Source organism: Anomaloglossus baeobatrachus, chromosome 7 (assembly GCF_048569485.1).
Source record: "Anomaloglossus baeobatrachus isolate aAnoBae1 chromosome 7, aAnoBae1.hap1, whole genome shotgun sequence".
Taxonomy (NCBI): domain Eukaryota; kingdom Metazoa; phylum Chordata; class Amphibia; order Anura; family Aromobatidae; genus Anomaloglossus; species Anomaloglossus baeobatrachus.
In genome coordinates, this window is record NC_134359.1 from 111,190,749 (window position 1) to 111,206,612 (window position 15,864).

General features: G+C 44.0%; 1 protein-coding gene across 2 annotated transcripts in view; it reads left to right on the forward strand.

The window, feature by feature from the left end:
* The window catches only part of SATB2 (SATB homeobox 2), a 288,524-nt gene that overhangs the window by 171,204 nt on the left and 101,456 nt on the right, over positions 1–15,864 (forward strand). The window contains exons 8-9 of one of the 2 annotated variants that reach the window (XM_075318964.1): positions 7,059–7,271; positions 9,969–10,133. In XM_075318964.1, coding sequence (XP_075175079.1) covers positions 7,059–7,271; positions 9,969–10,133 — 378 coding nt within the window. The remainder of the gene's footprint in view (positions 1–7,058; positions 7,272–9,968; positions 10,134–15,864) is intronic. The other variant, XM_075318965.1, reaches the window with a different exon arrangement.

The window sequence follows — 15,864 nt, forward strand, 5'->3', positions numbered from 1 at the left end:
TGTTTGTAGTGTGAACACCCCAAAAATGAAAAAAAAAAAAAGCACCCCGGAAGTGATCTGTTTATGGCTGGCTGCATGTGGACAAAGACCCTAACTGCCCAATTAGTGACTTCCATTGGGGTTCAGGTCAAGTTTGGGTCCCAGACCGATGTTAATTTAAGGTTCGGCTGAACCCGCCGAACTGAACTTCCACGGGTCCAATCATCTCTATGGTCTTACTTCAGAGAATTTAGTAAACTAAGGATTTGTTTGGAGGCACGATACGATGGTCAGTCAGTAAACTTTTACTTTTATCAAAAGTCGTTTAATTGCCTGTTTCCAAATGCAGACCATACTTCTCAGCAGTGTAAGCCCTCTTTACACAGAACAATGCACCGCCAAGAACAATCTTTTTTTTTTGTGCTGCATGAAAGATCATTTCACCCATTGAACAATCGTTTTGCTCTTTTATCGGGTGATTGGCAGTCTGTTTACAGAGCAATATAATGGTGAATTGAGCATTCAGTCTACCCATTGCGACTGTTCTGTATGAGAAAACCACTTCTAGGCTCCTCTGATGGCAGCTTATCTCACTAAGAGCAAAATGATTGACATTTTAAACTTGGACATGCCAGATCCTAATCTCCTCGGCCATCATTTGATGAGGGAGAGTTGGGAAGTTCCCATGCACATTAGACTGTCATCCGAGCCCATCGATATTGGAGATTGACCGGCGTTAAGGGTGCTTTACACGCTGCGACATGATAGCGATAGCTAGCGATGTCGTGCGTGATAGCACCCGCCCCCGTCGTTCGTGCGACATTTGATGATTGCTGCCGTAGCAAACATTATCGCTACGGCAGCGTCACACGCACATACCTTTTCAGCGCCGCCGCTGTGACCGCTGAACAATCCCTCCTTCAAGGGGAAGGTGCGTTTGGCGTCATAGCAACGTCACTGCGGCGTCACTAAGTGGCCGCCCAATAGCAGAGGAGGGGTGGAGATGAGCGGCCAGAACATGCCGCCCACCCCCTTCCTTCCTCATTGCCGGTGGATGCAGGTAAGGAGATATTCGTCGTTCCTGCGGTGTCACACAGCGATGTGTGATGCCGCAGGAACGACGAACAACCAGCGGCATGCACCACCAACAATATTATGGAAAGGAGCGACGTGTCAACGATCAGCAATTTTTGATGCTTTTGTGATTGTTGATCGTCGCTCCTTGGTGTCACATGCTGCGATGCCGCTAACAGCGCCGGATGTGCGTCACTAACGACGTGACCCCGACGATACAGTATATCGTTAGCGATGTCGCAGAGTGTAAAGCACCCTTTAGTCTAAAGGTCCAGTCACACTAAGCAACTTACCAGCGATCCCAACAACGATAGGGATCGCTGGTAAGTTGCTAGGAGGTTGCTGGTGAGATGTCACACTGCGACGCTCCAGCGATCCCACCAGCAACCTGACCTGGCAGGGATCGCTGAAGCGTCGCTACACGAGTTGCTGGTGAGCTCACCAGCAACCAGTGACCAGCCCCCAGCGCCGCGTGGAAGATGCTGCGCTTGGTAACTAAGGTAAATATCGGGTAACCAACCCGATATTTACCTTGGTTACCAGCGCACGGAGCTACACGTGCAGAGAGCAGGGAGCAGCGCACACTGAGCGCTGGCTCCCTGCTCTCCTAGTTACAGCACACATCGGGTTAATTACCGACATGGACATACTCCGTGTGCTGTACGTGCAGGCACAGACCCATAGACTAAAGCGGGTCCGTGCCTGCGTGTTGCCAGCCAAAAACGGACATGTCATCCATGTAGAAAAGCGCACACTTACCACACGGACACACGTTCCGTGTGATTTTTCGTGTGTGTGCCATCTACCATTGAATAACATGGGTCTCCGTGTGTACGTGTCTCCGGTACGTGCAAATATGTACCGCACACGTACAAATTAAACGGATGTGTGTTGCGGGTCTTAAGGAGTATGTGATAGGGTTTGAGATGAAGGACGCCTGACATGCTCTACTCATAGTAAAATCTGACAGATGTTCTGCTCAATGTGAGAGGATATAAGGATCAGGTAGTGGGATTTCAGTTGCCAATTTTCTTTCCTTTTTGGGGGGAGGGGTGGGACGAAGGGGGATAAGTAGCTGTCAGTATATTACACACCTCTTGCTACTGGAAACACATGCCCACTGTGTATTGGGGATAGGGGTGGGAAAGATAGCTGTTTGGCCCAAATGTAATGTTTACGGCCATCTTTTCAGATTTTCAAAGAAAATCTGTCAGGAATCACTGTCCAGAGCATGAAAGTTTAGACATATTTAGGAACAATGTAAAAATATTGGCACCTTTCTAAAGGAGACATCATTTTGATACTGATTGTTGACAAGAAACACAGTAATCTTTGGATCCAAGGACTCACCTATCATTGATTCAACCAGTTTAGCCGCACAGGGGCTCAAAAGGTACAGGGACCCATTTCTACCTCCAAAGCAGGTGAAATAGTGCATTTTAGGCTAGGATTCCACTTGCGAGAGATTTTAACGTATCTCGCATTGCATCACCAGGACGGCCTGCCTCTTTCTCGACGGGAACGTCTCAGCTGCATAGAAATAGATGCAGCTGACCCACTCCTGTCGGGAGAGAGACTGGCCGTCCCGGGTGCTGCGATGCGAGATACGCTCGAGTCTCTCGCAAGCGGAATCCTACCCTTAATAAGTTGGTGGACTGAAAGGGGCCCATATACTGTTCTTCCACAGGGGCTGTTATCTGTCTACGTCCGCCAGTGTTCGGATCCTTAGTGTTATATTTCCAGTTGGCATACAACATGTTAGGTCATGGGTTGAACTCGTTGGACTTAAGTCTACCTTCAACCTAAAACTATGAAACTATATAGTGAGTAGTCACCATTCTTAGTGCAGTGCTCATGTAAGATAAAGGTTCTCTGGGATAAACTTTTTTATTTTACCGATATCCTCTACTTAAAGTGAGCCATAGCTCTCCCCTGCAGCTCACACATTTCCCCCACTCCATTGCCCCTTTGCGTCTTTGTCGATGTGGTCAGAATAGTGAAATCACGACTACAGAACCATGAGATGCTGATGTAGTCTGCATGAGACCACTGAGCCCAGTGACTGGCTGCAGTGGTCACATCATGTAGCCATGACCTTACCACTGTAGTTGTGTCAATAAAGACTGGGACAGGGACAGAGAGGCAGTGCTTAAGTGTCAGTGAGTGAGTATGCCTTATTCTAGTATTGTGAAATAGAGGACATCTATAAAATAAAATGAAATAATATCCAGGAAAACTCCATTAAAGATTGATGATCATAAAGTATTTTGTGTACGGTGCTGCCAACTTTAGTTTTTGGTTATGTGACAAACGTACCTCTCTATATACTGTCATCATCACATAACTGTTTTTTTTTGCAAACCTTTTAGATATTCTAATTAATGCTGCCCTAATATCTAAGCACCTCCTAATATATTTAGTGAGGTTACACTTATTTGGTAAACACGATATTAGGTTTTTGCTCTTGGTATTTTTTGTATATGGTGTGGATTTGGGGTAGATTTGATGCCGCAGATTTTCATCAGCATTTCAACACCAACTCGCTAATTTGTTACTTGCACTTTTTCAGCGCGTTTTTTAGATGCATTTTTTATTGTGTATTTTTTTCTTTTTCGGAGATCAAGTTTTACATAAAACTATTTGTTTTGGAAACTTTTGAAACTTTCATGAAGCTTTATTGATAAACCCTGTGCAGATTATATGTGTTTCTGCAGTGAAAATGCAATTATAAGACTATGTACACAAATTGCTTTTAATGCGTGCAGATTTTCTGTACATTAAAAACATGTTTTGGGAAAAAAAACAGCAGAAAAAAATGCACACTTTTTTATCGCATTTGTGCGTTTTTTCAGGCTTTTTTTTTTCTTTAATCATGGCAATCGCAGGGGTTCTGTACTGAACCCTTACAATCGCCACCGGATCTCCAGCTGATGTTACAGCCGAGACCCGGCTCTCACTGCCAGGAGTGGTACTTGCACCACTCCTGGCAATTTAACCCCCTGAATGCTGAGATCAATGCGAGTGCAGCATTCAGGAGCCAGGGACAGGAATCACTTATGCCTACTTGGTAATTGTGTTCCGGTAATGCGATCACAGGGACTCGAATGCTGCCATGGCACCCTGGGTCATCACCATGACGAACCCGGGTTACTAAGCTAGAGAGAGCCTCACACACCATGCTGTATGCATGGTGTGTGAAGCAAAGTGTCAGTGCTGCGAGTGCAGCCCTGACAGATATAATCCACTGTAGTGATGAAGCAGAAAGACTTGACATGCTGCTTCTTTTTTCAACAACAAAATCTGCAAGGAAAAAAGAAGGAGCGTGTGTACAGCAAGTCAGGATTCTCATAGACTTTGCAGGGATGCGTTTTTCCTTGCACAATGTGTGCACATAGCTTAACACTCTTGCACTTTTTGTTAGTGGAATGTCTGCACCTCGTTCAAGTCGATGGGGAGAATTTGTAAATAAAACTATTTACTGCAATAGAAATGTACATGTTGCAAATTTCAAAATCTCACTCCAAATTTCCAAAGAGTTAAAAAAAACAATAGAATAGGAACATAAGATTTATAAAAATCTCTTCCACTTTGCTGGATCTGTAATACACTGCATTTTTTTCCTTGTACTAATATGTAGTGGAGAAAAATGCAGCAGATACTCACTGTGAGAACTTAACCTTAGGCGGGCTTTATACGTTGCGACATCGCTACCGATATATCGTCGGGATCACGTCGTTAGTGACGCACATCCGGCGCCAGTAGCGACATCGCAATGTGTAAATCCTAGGTGCGACAATGAATGAGCGCAAAAGCATAAAAAATCGCTGATCTGTGTCACGTCGTTCATTTCCATAATGTCGTTACTGATGCAGATACGATGTTGTTCATCGTTCCTGCAGCACCACACATCGCTGTGTGTGAAACCGCAGGCACAACAAACATCACCTTACCTGCGTCCACCGGCAATGCGGAAGGGAGAAGGTGGGCTGGATGTTATGTCCCGCTCATCTCCGCCCCTCCGCTTCTATTGGCCGGCCGCTTATTGACGTTGCGGTGACGTCGCTGTGACGCCGAACGCACCTCCCCCTTGAAGGAGGGATTGTTCGGCGATCACAGCGACGTCACCGACCAGGTATGTGCGTGTGACGCTGCCGTATCGATAATGTTCGCTATGGCAGCAAGCACCAGATATCGCATGTGCGACGGGGGCGGGTGCTATCGCGCTCAACATCGCTAGCAATTGCTAGCGATGTCACAGCTAGTAAAGCCCGCCTTAAGGTGGCTTTACACGCTACGATATTGCTAAAGTGATCTCGTTGGGGTCACGGAATTTGTGACGCACATCCGGCCGCTTTAGCGATGTTGTTGTGTGTGACACATATGAGCGATTTTGAATCGCCGCAAAAATGTTCAAAATCACTCATCGGTGACATGCCCCCCTCTTCCCAATTATCGTTGCTGCTGCAGTAACGATGTTGTTCGTCGTTCCTACGGCAGCACACATCGCTACGTGACACCGCAGGAACAAGGAACCTCTCCTTACCTGCATCCCGCCAGCAATGAGGAAGGAAGGAGGTGGACGGCATGTTTGTCCCGCTCATCTCCGCCCCTCTGCTTTGATTGGGCGCTTAGTGACGTCGCTGTGACGCCGCACGAACCGCCCCCTTAGAAAGGAGGCGGTTCGCCGGTCACAGCGACGTACCTAGGCAGGTAAGTAGTGTGACTGTTCCTAGCAATGTTGTGCGCCACAGGCAGCAATTTGCCCGTGTCACACAACCGATGGGGGCGGGTACGCATGCTAGCGATATCAGTAACGATATCGCAGTGTGTAAAGCGGGCCTTAGGCTACATTCACACATTTTCATACGCGTTTGTGTGCTGTCCGTTTTTTGAGCAGCCAGCACATTGACCCATCGAGTTTCATTGATCCATACACACGTCTACTTTAAAAATGGATCTGTCAGATTCAGAGCCTGTGCTGCTCTCAGCTGCTTTGCAGATCAGATTCGGCCATTAAAGTCTATGGGGATCCATTAAACGGATGAAAAACTGCCGACATTCTTTGTGCTTTACTGCTCCTTCCACGTTTCATCCATTTCTAACTAATCCAATGCTGAGATCCAATTGATAAAAAAAGTTCACAGTCTACAGCCTTCAGTTTCTAAACATAGATGAGAAAAATAAAACCAACACAAAATGACTGACAGCAGAAAACAGTCCCTTTTACATGATTTTAAAACAAGACATGGATGTGTAAATGTAGAATCTGTCAGCAGGTTTTTGCTAAATAATCTGATATCAACTTAATATAGGGTCAGACATCCTGATTCCTGTGATGTGTCACTTACTAAGTGCCGGGCCCCGAATTCTCAGGGCATTCCGGGTATTTTTTGTATCCGCCACTCGAGTGATACAATAAAATAAAGGAAAAATAAAGGAAAAAATAATATAAAGCAAGTGGGCTATACTTACTAAGTCTTCGGCGTGGTGATAACTGCTCCCACGGCCGTTCACTCCCTTCTGTGGCCGCTCATTACCTTCATTGCATATGCACTGTTTTCCCCACCCACCAGCGTCTGTGATAAGTCCTGATATCTTCAGTATTAGCAGAATTGAGGGGCAGTAATGCACCAGTACTGGCACTGCTGTGTACAATAGGCAGTGGCCGTGGATGATGCTTCAGTTCTTTCCTTTTCAATCGAACCAGAAAACTCCTTTATACTTTGCACCAGTAAGATAATTATAGTGTAGGTAAGTACGAACCAGCTACAAGCTGCTATAAACCTTGAAGAGGCTGCGGTGCTCGCCAAGCGCCACAGGTTCTTCAGTCAGTGGGGGTGCTAAGAGTCAGACCCCCACTAATCATACCTTGAGAGAATATTGTATGGATAGTCTAGCAATTTTAGACTGTTGAATGCTTGTGTATAGTGTTCGTTTATGACTCTTGGTTAAGCTTGTCTCATGTAAAACAAAAATAAGTTGGACATTTCATTCTCTTGGACCAGGGTTTGTTGTCAGAAATCTTACGTAAGGAAGAAGATCCTAGAACAGCATCCCAGTCATTGTTGGTGAACCTTAGGGCTATGCAGAACTTCTTAAACTTGCCAGAGGCAGAAAGAGACCGTATCTATCAGGATGAGAGGGAAAGAAGCATGAACCCTAACGTAAGCCTGTTGTCCTCATCATCCAGCAGCCCCAGCTCATCCCGCGTTCCACAGGTATGTCCAGCCAGTCCATCTTTTATGGTCTGCTACACAGCCTATATGTGTGTCCAGTACACTATGTATGTATCTTTAATAAGATATGTATTCCTTACTTGTCTGTAAGTGCAGGATACAATGTCCCATGTGACTAATGAGAATATGAGGATTAATAGATTATATGATTTCTTAATGTGTCGTGAAAAAAGTTGGGCGATCCCTGTTGGCCAATCATCCAAGATCACACACATCGGAGGTCAGGTGTCAATGCAAAAACATCAGTTATCTGATGTAACTGCATTGAAAAAAAATGTGTTCAGCATGAACGTCACAGGCATGAAGGTATTTCACCACTTTTACTGACACAAATTAATTTTTCATGAGTGTTGGTAAAAAGGTGTCATGGCCTTCTGGTCGGGTAAGCACGACTCATTTACTAAATGTTCTCTATGGGAAGTTTTCTTCTTAGAAAAGTGGCTGTGATCAAAGTTACTTATTAGTAAGGGCTACCCAGAGAACGCAGATTATTAATGTTTAGATCCTTAATCAGGAGTTTACGAATCCGTGCATCCAAGAAAGATTGATAAATGTCCACAGGAACCCAATAGATTTATCTTATTCCGTAGATTTACAAAATTTCCATTATCTCTGTATTCTCCCATTTCATTTTTACTTTAGTTAAGATTTATAAAGTTCTGTTATCACAGAGGTCCACCTAAAAAAGAATAGCCGTGAATGAGACATGAGTCTTCCAAGAGTATGGTGTAGTCTTCATAAAGCCTACAGGTGACACACGTCTGATGAGACCTTCAGAACAATACTTTTATTTTGCCCTTGATTTGTCAGCTGATGGGGGAAATCATTCAATTAAAGCATTGTGGCAGAATACAGAAAATAACAATAACAGTTTAAGAAAATTAAAGGCACAAATCTGAGGCAACCTGGGGCCTGGGACTCGAAAATGAAATTTCTCTTTTCATTTCCGCTCATTTCCTAGGTGAAATTGGGTGTCCGACTGGTTAGCATAATGAGGATAATCGTAGCTGGAGCTATGTGCTCAGATGACATACGTACATGTTTAATAAAGAATGAGAGGGACATGAGGGAGTGCCGTAAATTGAGTAGTAATTTATTATTTAGAGACCTGTACCCATTTTCTCATTTTTTCTGGGAGAATTGGTTCTTGCACTGAAGACTTTATCAGACAACAGGAAAGAAGAACAAGATGCGCTAACACACCTCATCTATTCTACAATTGTTTAGGAGTTAACCCATTCAGAATATTCAAACGCGGTGGGTGAGAAAACTAGAAAAGCTTTGCAGGCTCAGAGCTAGATCAAGGGAGGTCGCAGCATTAAGAGCAGTGTATGGTAATAAGATGTACATAAGTTATACTTCCACTTACTATGATCTATTTAGTATTATGATTTATTATGATTTTTTTATATGCTAGATTGTACTAATTTTATGCTTTAATTTTCCACACAAATATATCTGCATCTATCTATCTATCTATCTATCTATCTATCTATCTATCTAATCTATCTATATATCTATGTATGTATATCTGCATTTATATATATATATACCATATTTTTCATTTTATAAGATGTACCGGAATATAAGACGCACCTCAAATTTAAAGAAAAAAGGGGGTCCGTCTTATAATCCGGTGGTGTCTTACCTGGGGGGATGGCAGCGATGGTGGAGTCGGGAGGCAGGGACGGTACTGGGGTAGGGCGATGCCTCAGGCGGTGCAGCGGGTGTCCCCCGGATGCTCGCTGTGGGTGCTGTGAGGCAGGAAACATCCAGAAACTGTAGGCGGTGCGTGCTTCCACCTGGAGTCAGCACGTGCGCTGATTGAGCTATCAGCTCAATGACAAGCCAAGATTTCATCTATGCACGCGCCACCTCCGGGCGCCATTTTCATTAAGTCCACTGTTGTGAGATCAATGTGCCGAAGATGCCAGATGAGATCTTGAAGCAAAAGCTCTATCTGCACATGCGCTGACTCCGGGCATCATTATTTGAAGCCCGCACAATTTCAGGATGTGATAGCCCCTGCGCCACCCCCCGGAGCCAGCACAGCGCCTGCAGCATTGCTCCTGCCTCCTGTGACCATTCTCCACCTCTCGGTAAGTTATATTCACATTATAAAGCAAACTCCTCATTTTCCTCCCAAATTTTTGGGAGGAAAAGTGCGTCTTACAATCTGAAAAATACGGTTCATAATATTCTAAAGAACAGAAAGAATGAGCAAGGGATGAGATGATGAGACGGATGCATGCTTTACATAGGTGTATTCTGTCGTGACTTTATCCACTGTCACTTGAAATATATTTTGCCATCTAATAAGAAGATGAATGCATAATTATTCTTTCTAATGAATGGTCATTCATAAGTCTGTTGGTATAAGGGTTATTAAATTTCTAGCCAATGGTTTATGAAATATTAACTGTAATGTTGGCTCAAGGATCCACTGTTTTCCAGTTTATTGAGAGAAGTCAAGGTCTCGTTCCACGCATGTTCCCTCACTCCAATTATTCCTAATCACAATTAACCTGATTAGAATAATGGACAGGAAGTGTCCCACCGTAGCTAATGCTCCTTGGCACCGACCCTATTGAATCCTTTGACAATTTCTGCACAGATGGTTCAGCTAAAACATTTTCCCTTTTTTTCTGCCTCTTTCTTCCCCCTTCAATCTCCCTACAGATGAAACCCTCCAATACTCCAACATCCGACATCCAGGTGAAAGTGGAGGGGGAAGCTTCCAACGTTAGCATCACAGCTGCTGTTTACGATGAGATTCAGCAGGAGATGAAAAGAGCAAAGGTGTCCCAAGCTCTCTTTGCCAAAGTAGCTGCTAATAAAAGTCAGGTGAGCACGCGGGAAGGGGGAGTTGGCTGTGTGATGTGTCTATGATATCCTGCAACCCCCATACACCCCATAAAACACTGCATCTGTTCATGTAAGCATTATTTTAGAAGAACCATAGAAGGCTGGACAAGAACATGTAGCATATTTACAGCGGTCTGCTAGACATCACCCAATTTACATAATTTTGCTATAAAGTAATGTCACATTTGGGATTCTTAGACTTATCTATCATGTCTGATAATATCAGCTGCGCATAGTCATTGATTCTGTTACCAATCCATCCTCATGTTATATTATTTGAAAGGGTTTTTCGTATCTGGAAGACCCTCTTTCTAAGCATGGCCCTATAGAAAATTAGCTGATCCATTTTATTTGCGGAGGAAAAAGGTAGATGGTCACACATTTACAGTAACGTATTATATTCCAATGACCGAACGACCATCAGAGTAAGAACTGCTCTTCCTATGGGCTCTTCACTGTGCCTAATAGAGGAGGCTCCCTATATTACATATATATATATATATATATATATATATATTACATCTGGAATAAATCCTAAGGGGTACTTTGCACGCTGCGACATCGCTAGCCGATTGTAGCAATGCCGAGCACGATAGTCCCCGCCCCCGTCACAGATGCGATATCTTGTGATAGCTGCCGTAGTGAACATTATCGCTACGGCAGCTTCACACGCACTTACCTGCCCTGCGACGTTGCTCTGGCCAGCGACCCGCTTACTTCCTAAGGGGCGGGTCATGCGGCGTCACAGAGACGTCACACGGCAGGCGGCCAATAGAAGCAGAGGGGCGGAGATGAGCGGGACGTAAACATCCAGCCCACCTCCTTCCTCATTGCAGGCGGGATGCAGGTAAGGAGAAGTTCCTCGCTCCTGCGGCTTCATACACAGCGATGTGTGCTGCTGCAGGAACAAGGAACAACATCGCACCTGTCGCTGTTGCGAAATTATGAAAAAGACCGACACTACACAGATCACCGATTTACGACGCTTTTGCGATCGTTTATCGGTGCTTCTAGGCTTTACCCGCTGTGACGTCGTTACCGGCGCCGGATGCGCGTCACTTTCTATTTCACCCCAACGAGATCGCAGTAGCGATGTCGCAACGTGCAAAGTACCCCTAAGTCATATGAAAAGACTTGTTAAAGGGCCACTTTTTGACTTTTAAGATTGCTACTTCCAATAGGTGGCGCTAGAGTTTGTCTCCTTCCTACCTGGGGAGACAATTTGTATATTACATCTAAATATGCTAAATGGGCAAATGGGAAGGGACTGTCCTAATAATACAATCCCCTTAAACTGATGATAGTGACCTGTGGATCACTTATTTTCACTTTTTGAGGCCCTAAATTCAGCCGGGCATTTAAACAGTCAGGCCCGATTTGGATTTTCCCACAAACAAAGGTCATTTTAATCAGTAGATCTGGGAATAATAATAATTTCCACAATTGGATGTGTTTATATAAAATGTTCCTGTGCTGAGATAATTTTATATACAGTGTGTCCATTCATATCCTGTCCACCGCCATTAACTTGAGAACAGCGGCAGCTATAGGCATAGAAGTGGTGTCTAGGTATAGTAAGGTAGCCATGCACTACGCAATGAAACCACCTATAGCGGCACCTGGTGGAAACAAGGGAGTTAGCATTTTTATCTTGAAAACGGAACGAGATAGAGAAAAAAAGTGAAAATTTGTAGGGCATCATCAATTCAATACGAATCGACACCTTTCATACAGAAATGCTATCATATGAAACCCATGATCCCCCCAAAACATTGAATGGTGGTCACGCATATGGCGCTCATTTAACTTTGATGCTCAAAGTGGCCACCGTCAGCTGCAATGCACATCTGGATTCTGGACAGCATACTGTATCTTGCTGCACGTTGTGCAATATGGTAGGTGACACGTTTGCACAAGCATCTGTGATACGTCGTCGTAGGTCCTGCAATGTTGGTGGAGGGGTCGCATACACCTGCTGTTTGGTATGACCTCACAGAAAGAATTCCAATGAGGTCAGGTCAGGTGAGCGTGGGGGCCACTCCATGCAGCCACCATACCCAATGACTTGAAGGAAGGTCTCCATGAGGTATCGCTTCCCATCCACAGCCTTGTGAGTTTTGCACATTCTAATCATAGCATTTCTGTATGCAAAGTGTCGATTCGTATTGAATTGATGATGCCCTACAACTTTGTAATTCACTTTTTTTCTCTATCTCGTTCCCTTTTTGAGATAAAAATACTAACTCCGTTGTTTTCCACCAATGGTGCTATAGGTGGTTTCATTGGGTATTGCATGGATACTTTACTATACCTAGACACCACTTCTATGCCTATAGCTGCCGCCGTTCTCAAGTTAATGGTGGTGAACAGGATATGGGTGGATACACTCTATGTGCCCCTGCTGTGTACTGTGTAATGGCCGTGTGTGAACGTACAGGGACATGGTCTCATCATACCACATCTCCTGGGCAGGGGAGGAAGCACAAGAGTATCCAGACATTACACAGCATGGGATCGCAAATAATTTTAGGAGGTAAAACATTTTTTTAAAAAATACAAAAAGAATCAGCTATGATGTCGCACTGTAATGTGTTTATACTTTTTTTTGCCTCCTCCCCGGCCCAGGAGATGTGATATGATCAGGCCATGTTCCTGTACGGTCAGACACGGCCATTACACAGTACACAACAGGGACACATATATAAGATTATCTCAGCACAGGAACATTTTATAAACACATCAAATTGTGGAAATTATTATTATTATTACATTTTTTCCTAATTTTAGAACTGTGTCCCTGATATGTACTGTGTAATAGCCGTGTCTGACCGTACAGGGACAAAGTCTGAAAGTACCACATATCCTGGACCGTGGAGGAAGTAAAAGAGTATACAAATATTACAGCATGTGATTCCAAATAATTCTTTCTTTGAGGTAAGTTATTTTTAGAAACAGACAGGAAAATGTTTTACCTCACAAAAAGAATCAACAATGATCCTGTGCTGTAACGTCCTTATGCTCTTTGCTTCCTCTCCTTCCCAGGAGCTGTGATATGATCAGACCATGTCCCTTTACAGTCAGACACAGCCATTACACAGTACACAGCAGGGACACGTTTATAAGATTATCTCAGCACAGAAACATTTTTATTAAACACTTCCAATTGTGGAGATTATTTTTAATCCAAGATCTGTTGATTAAAATGACCTTTAAAATTATCTTAGTTTTTGGAAAAAAAAAACTTTAATGAATCTGGCTCTCAGTGTCCAGAAAGTAAGAGCTTAATGTAGGGGCATAGATCCTGATTCCAGTGATGTGTCACTTATGGTGGTGTCACACACAGCGACGGCGACAACGACGTCGCTGCTACGTCACCATTTTCTGTGATGTAGCAGCGACGTCCCGTCGCTGTCGCTGTGTGTGACATCCAGCAACGACATGGCCCCTGCTGTGAGGTCGCCGCTCGTTGCTGAATGTCCTGCTTCATTTTTTGCTCGTCGCTCTCTCGCTGTGACGCACACATCGCTGTGTGTGACAGCGAGAGAGCGACAAACAGAAGCGAGCAGGGAGCAGGGAGCCGGCGGCTGGCAGCCTGTGGTAAGCTGTAACCACGGTAAACATCGGATAACCAAGAAGCCTTTTCCTTGGTTACCCGATATTTACATTAGTTACTAGCACCGCGCTCTCTTGCTGCCAGTGCCGGCTCCCTGCTCCCTGCACATGCAGCTGGAGTACACATCGGTTTAATTACCCGATGTGTACTCCAGCTACGTGAGCAGGGAGCCGGCACTGCCAGCGTGAGAGCACACTGCTTAGTGCTGGCTCTCTGCACACGTAGCCGGAGCCGGAGTACAGATCGGGTAATTAACCCGATGTGTACCCTGGCTAGGAGAGCAGGGAGCCAGCGCTAAGCAGTGTGCACTGGTAACCAATGTAAATATCGGGTAATGGTTACCCGATATTTACCTTAGTTACCAAGTGCAGAATGGCTTCCACAGCGACGCGTGTTGTTATGATCGCTGCTGCGTCTGCTGTGTTTGACAGCTAAGCAGCGATCATAACAGCGACTTATTAGGTCTCTGTTGCGTCACAGAAAATGGTGTCGTAACAGCTATGTGTGAACCCAGCTTTACTGAGCTGTTTAGTGTAGTTTTGATAAAATCACTATTTAATCAGCAGTAGATTATCATTAGAGGACTACTTGGCGTGCTGCCAGGCCAGGTAGTCCAGCATATTCAGGAGCTCTTTATAACTGCTAGATCTGCAAAAGAGAAAACATTGATTTATCAAAATGACAGCAAACAGCTCAGTAAGTGACACATCGCTGGAATCAGGGTTACTGTCTCTACAGTATGTTGCTCTCAGATGGGGGAGTAAAAACCTGGCGACAGATTCCCTTTAAGATGACTTATATGGCAGAAATGGAACACACTAAAAAAGTGAAACCTTGTGAAGGGTATATGTTTTCTATATAGAGGTATGATCTAAGGAAGAATACTTTTTGGTATATATCTATATCTAACATCATACATGTGTATATAAAAACTAAACAGCGATTCTATGGTGTACTTTGAGCTGAAAATCACACAACAGGTTAATTTATGACATTTTTGAGGTCCCATATTCTTAGTGTCAAAACCCTTAATGCTCCAGCTGATGTTAATAGAATGTGGAGGATCTGCAGCCCGCGAGAACTGTGCAGCATTATCCGTGATGGGAACCTTACACCTGATTGGTCATGGAGTGCGCTACCATAAATAATACCCTCGCCTGTTTTGAATTTCACAGATAGTCCCAAGCCTGTCTAATAAGGAAACTTTCACAGACATTAAATAAGGTCCTAACATCCCATTAGGGAGATATAAGTCATACAGCCGTTTCATGGGCTTTTGCAGTTAATGACCAGCATTTTGGGTGAGGTTACCATCATTGTGCAAGTTTAATAAGAAAGAATAAGGCTCACTTAAAGGAATCTTCTAAATAAGGTACTGAACACACGGATGCTGTTTATGGGGCTTAAGATGAATTATATTGAAGGTATCAGAGCCAAGTGGTCTGATAATGAGAGCCAGACAACAAAGATACGTTTATGCAGGCAGCCAAGCCTGAGACTAGTTTTGTGTTGTGGAGGTTCTAGTTACTTTAACAATGTACTATATATAATATGTTTTCTTCACATGCGGACATATTCTTTATGTATATTACGGCCTTGACCACAAGCAAACCACATTAAAGGGCAAACTCGTGTATTACAGGGTTTTCCTTTCGGCTCTTTTACAGCTGAGTTATTTTAGCTAGCTGAGCTTCATACGATGTACACAATGTCCAGTGTTCAGAAGGTGAATTCATGAATGTTGTTCCTTACTTTTCATATTCTCAGGTTTTAAGCCTCCCATACATTAGATGGTTGTTGGCCAAAAGATGGTTCGGGCGATTGTTTGGCCAGTAGCCCTCCCATACACAGGAGCACGCGTTCGGCCGAACACTCTTGTTTCATCTATAAGATATGTTTAGCAGTAGCTGATCTCCTGGAGAACAAAACCTCAGCAATCCGAAATCAGATATGCTAGATCCTTACCTCCCCTGATAATCCATTGTCTGAGATCCTAATATACATTAAACTCTCATCCAAACCTGTCAATATCGGTGTGTAGCGGGGTGTATGGGGGGCTTTAAGGTTGCTTTACATTGAACAATTTGTTCACAAGAT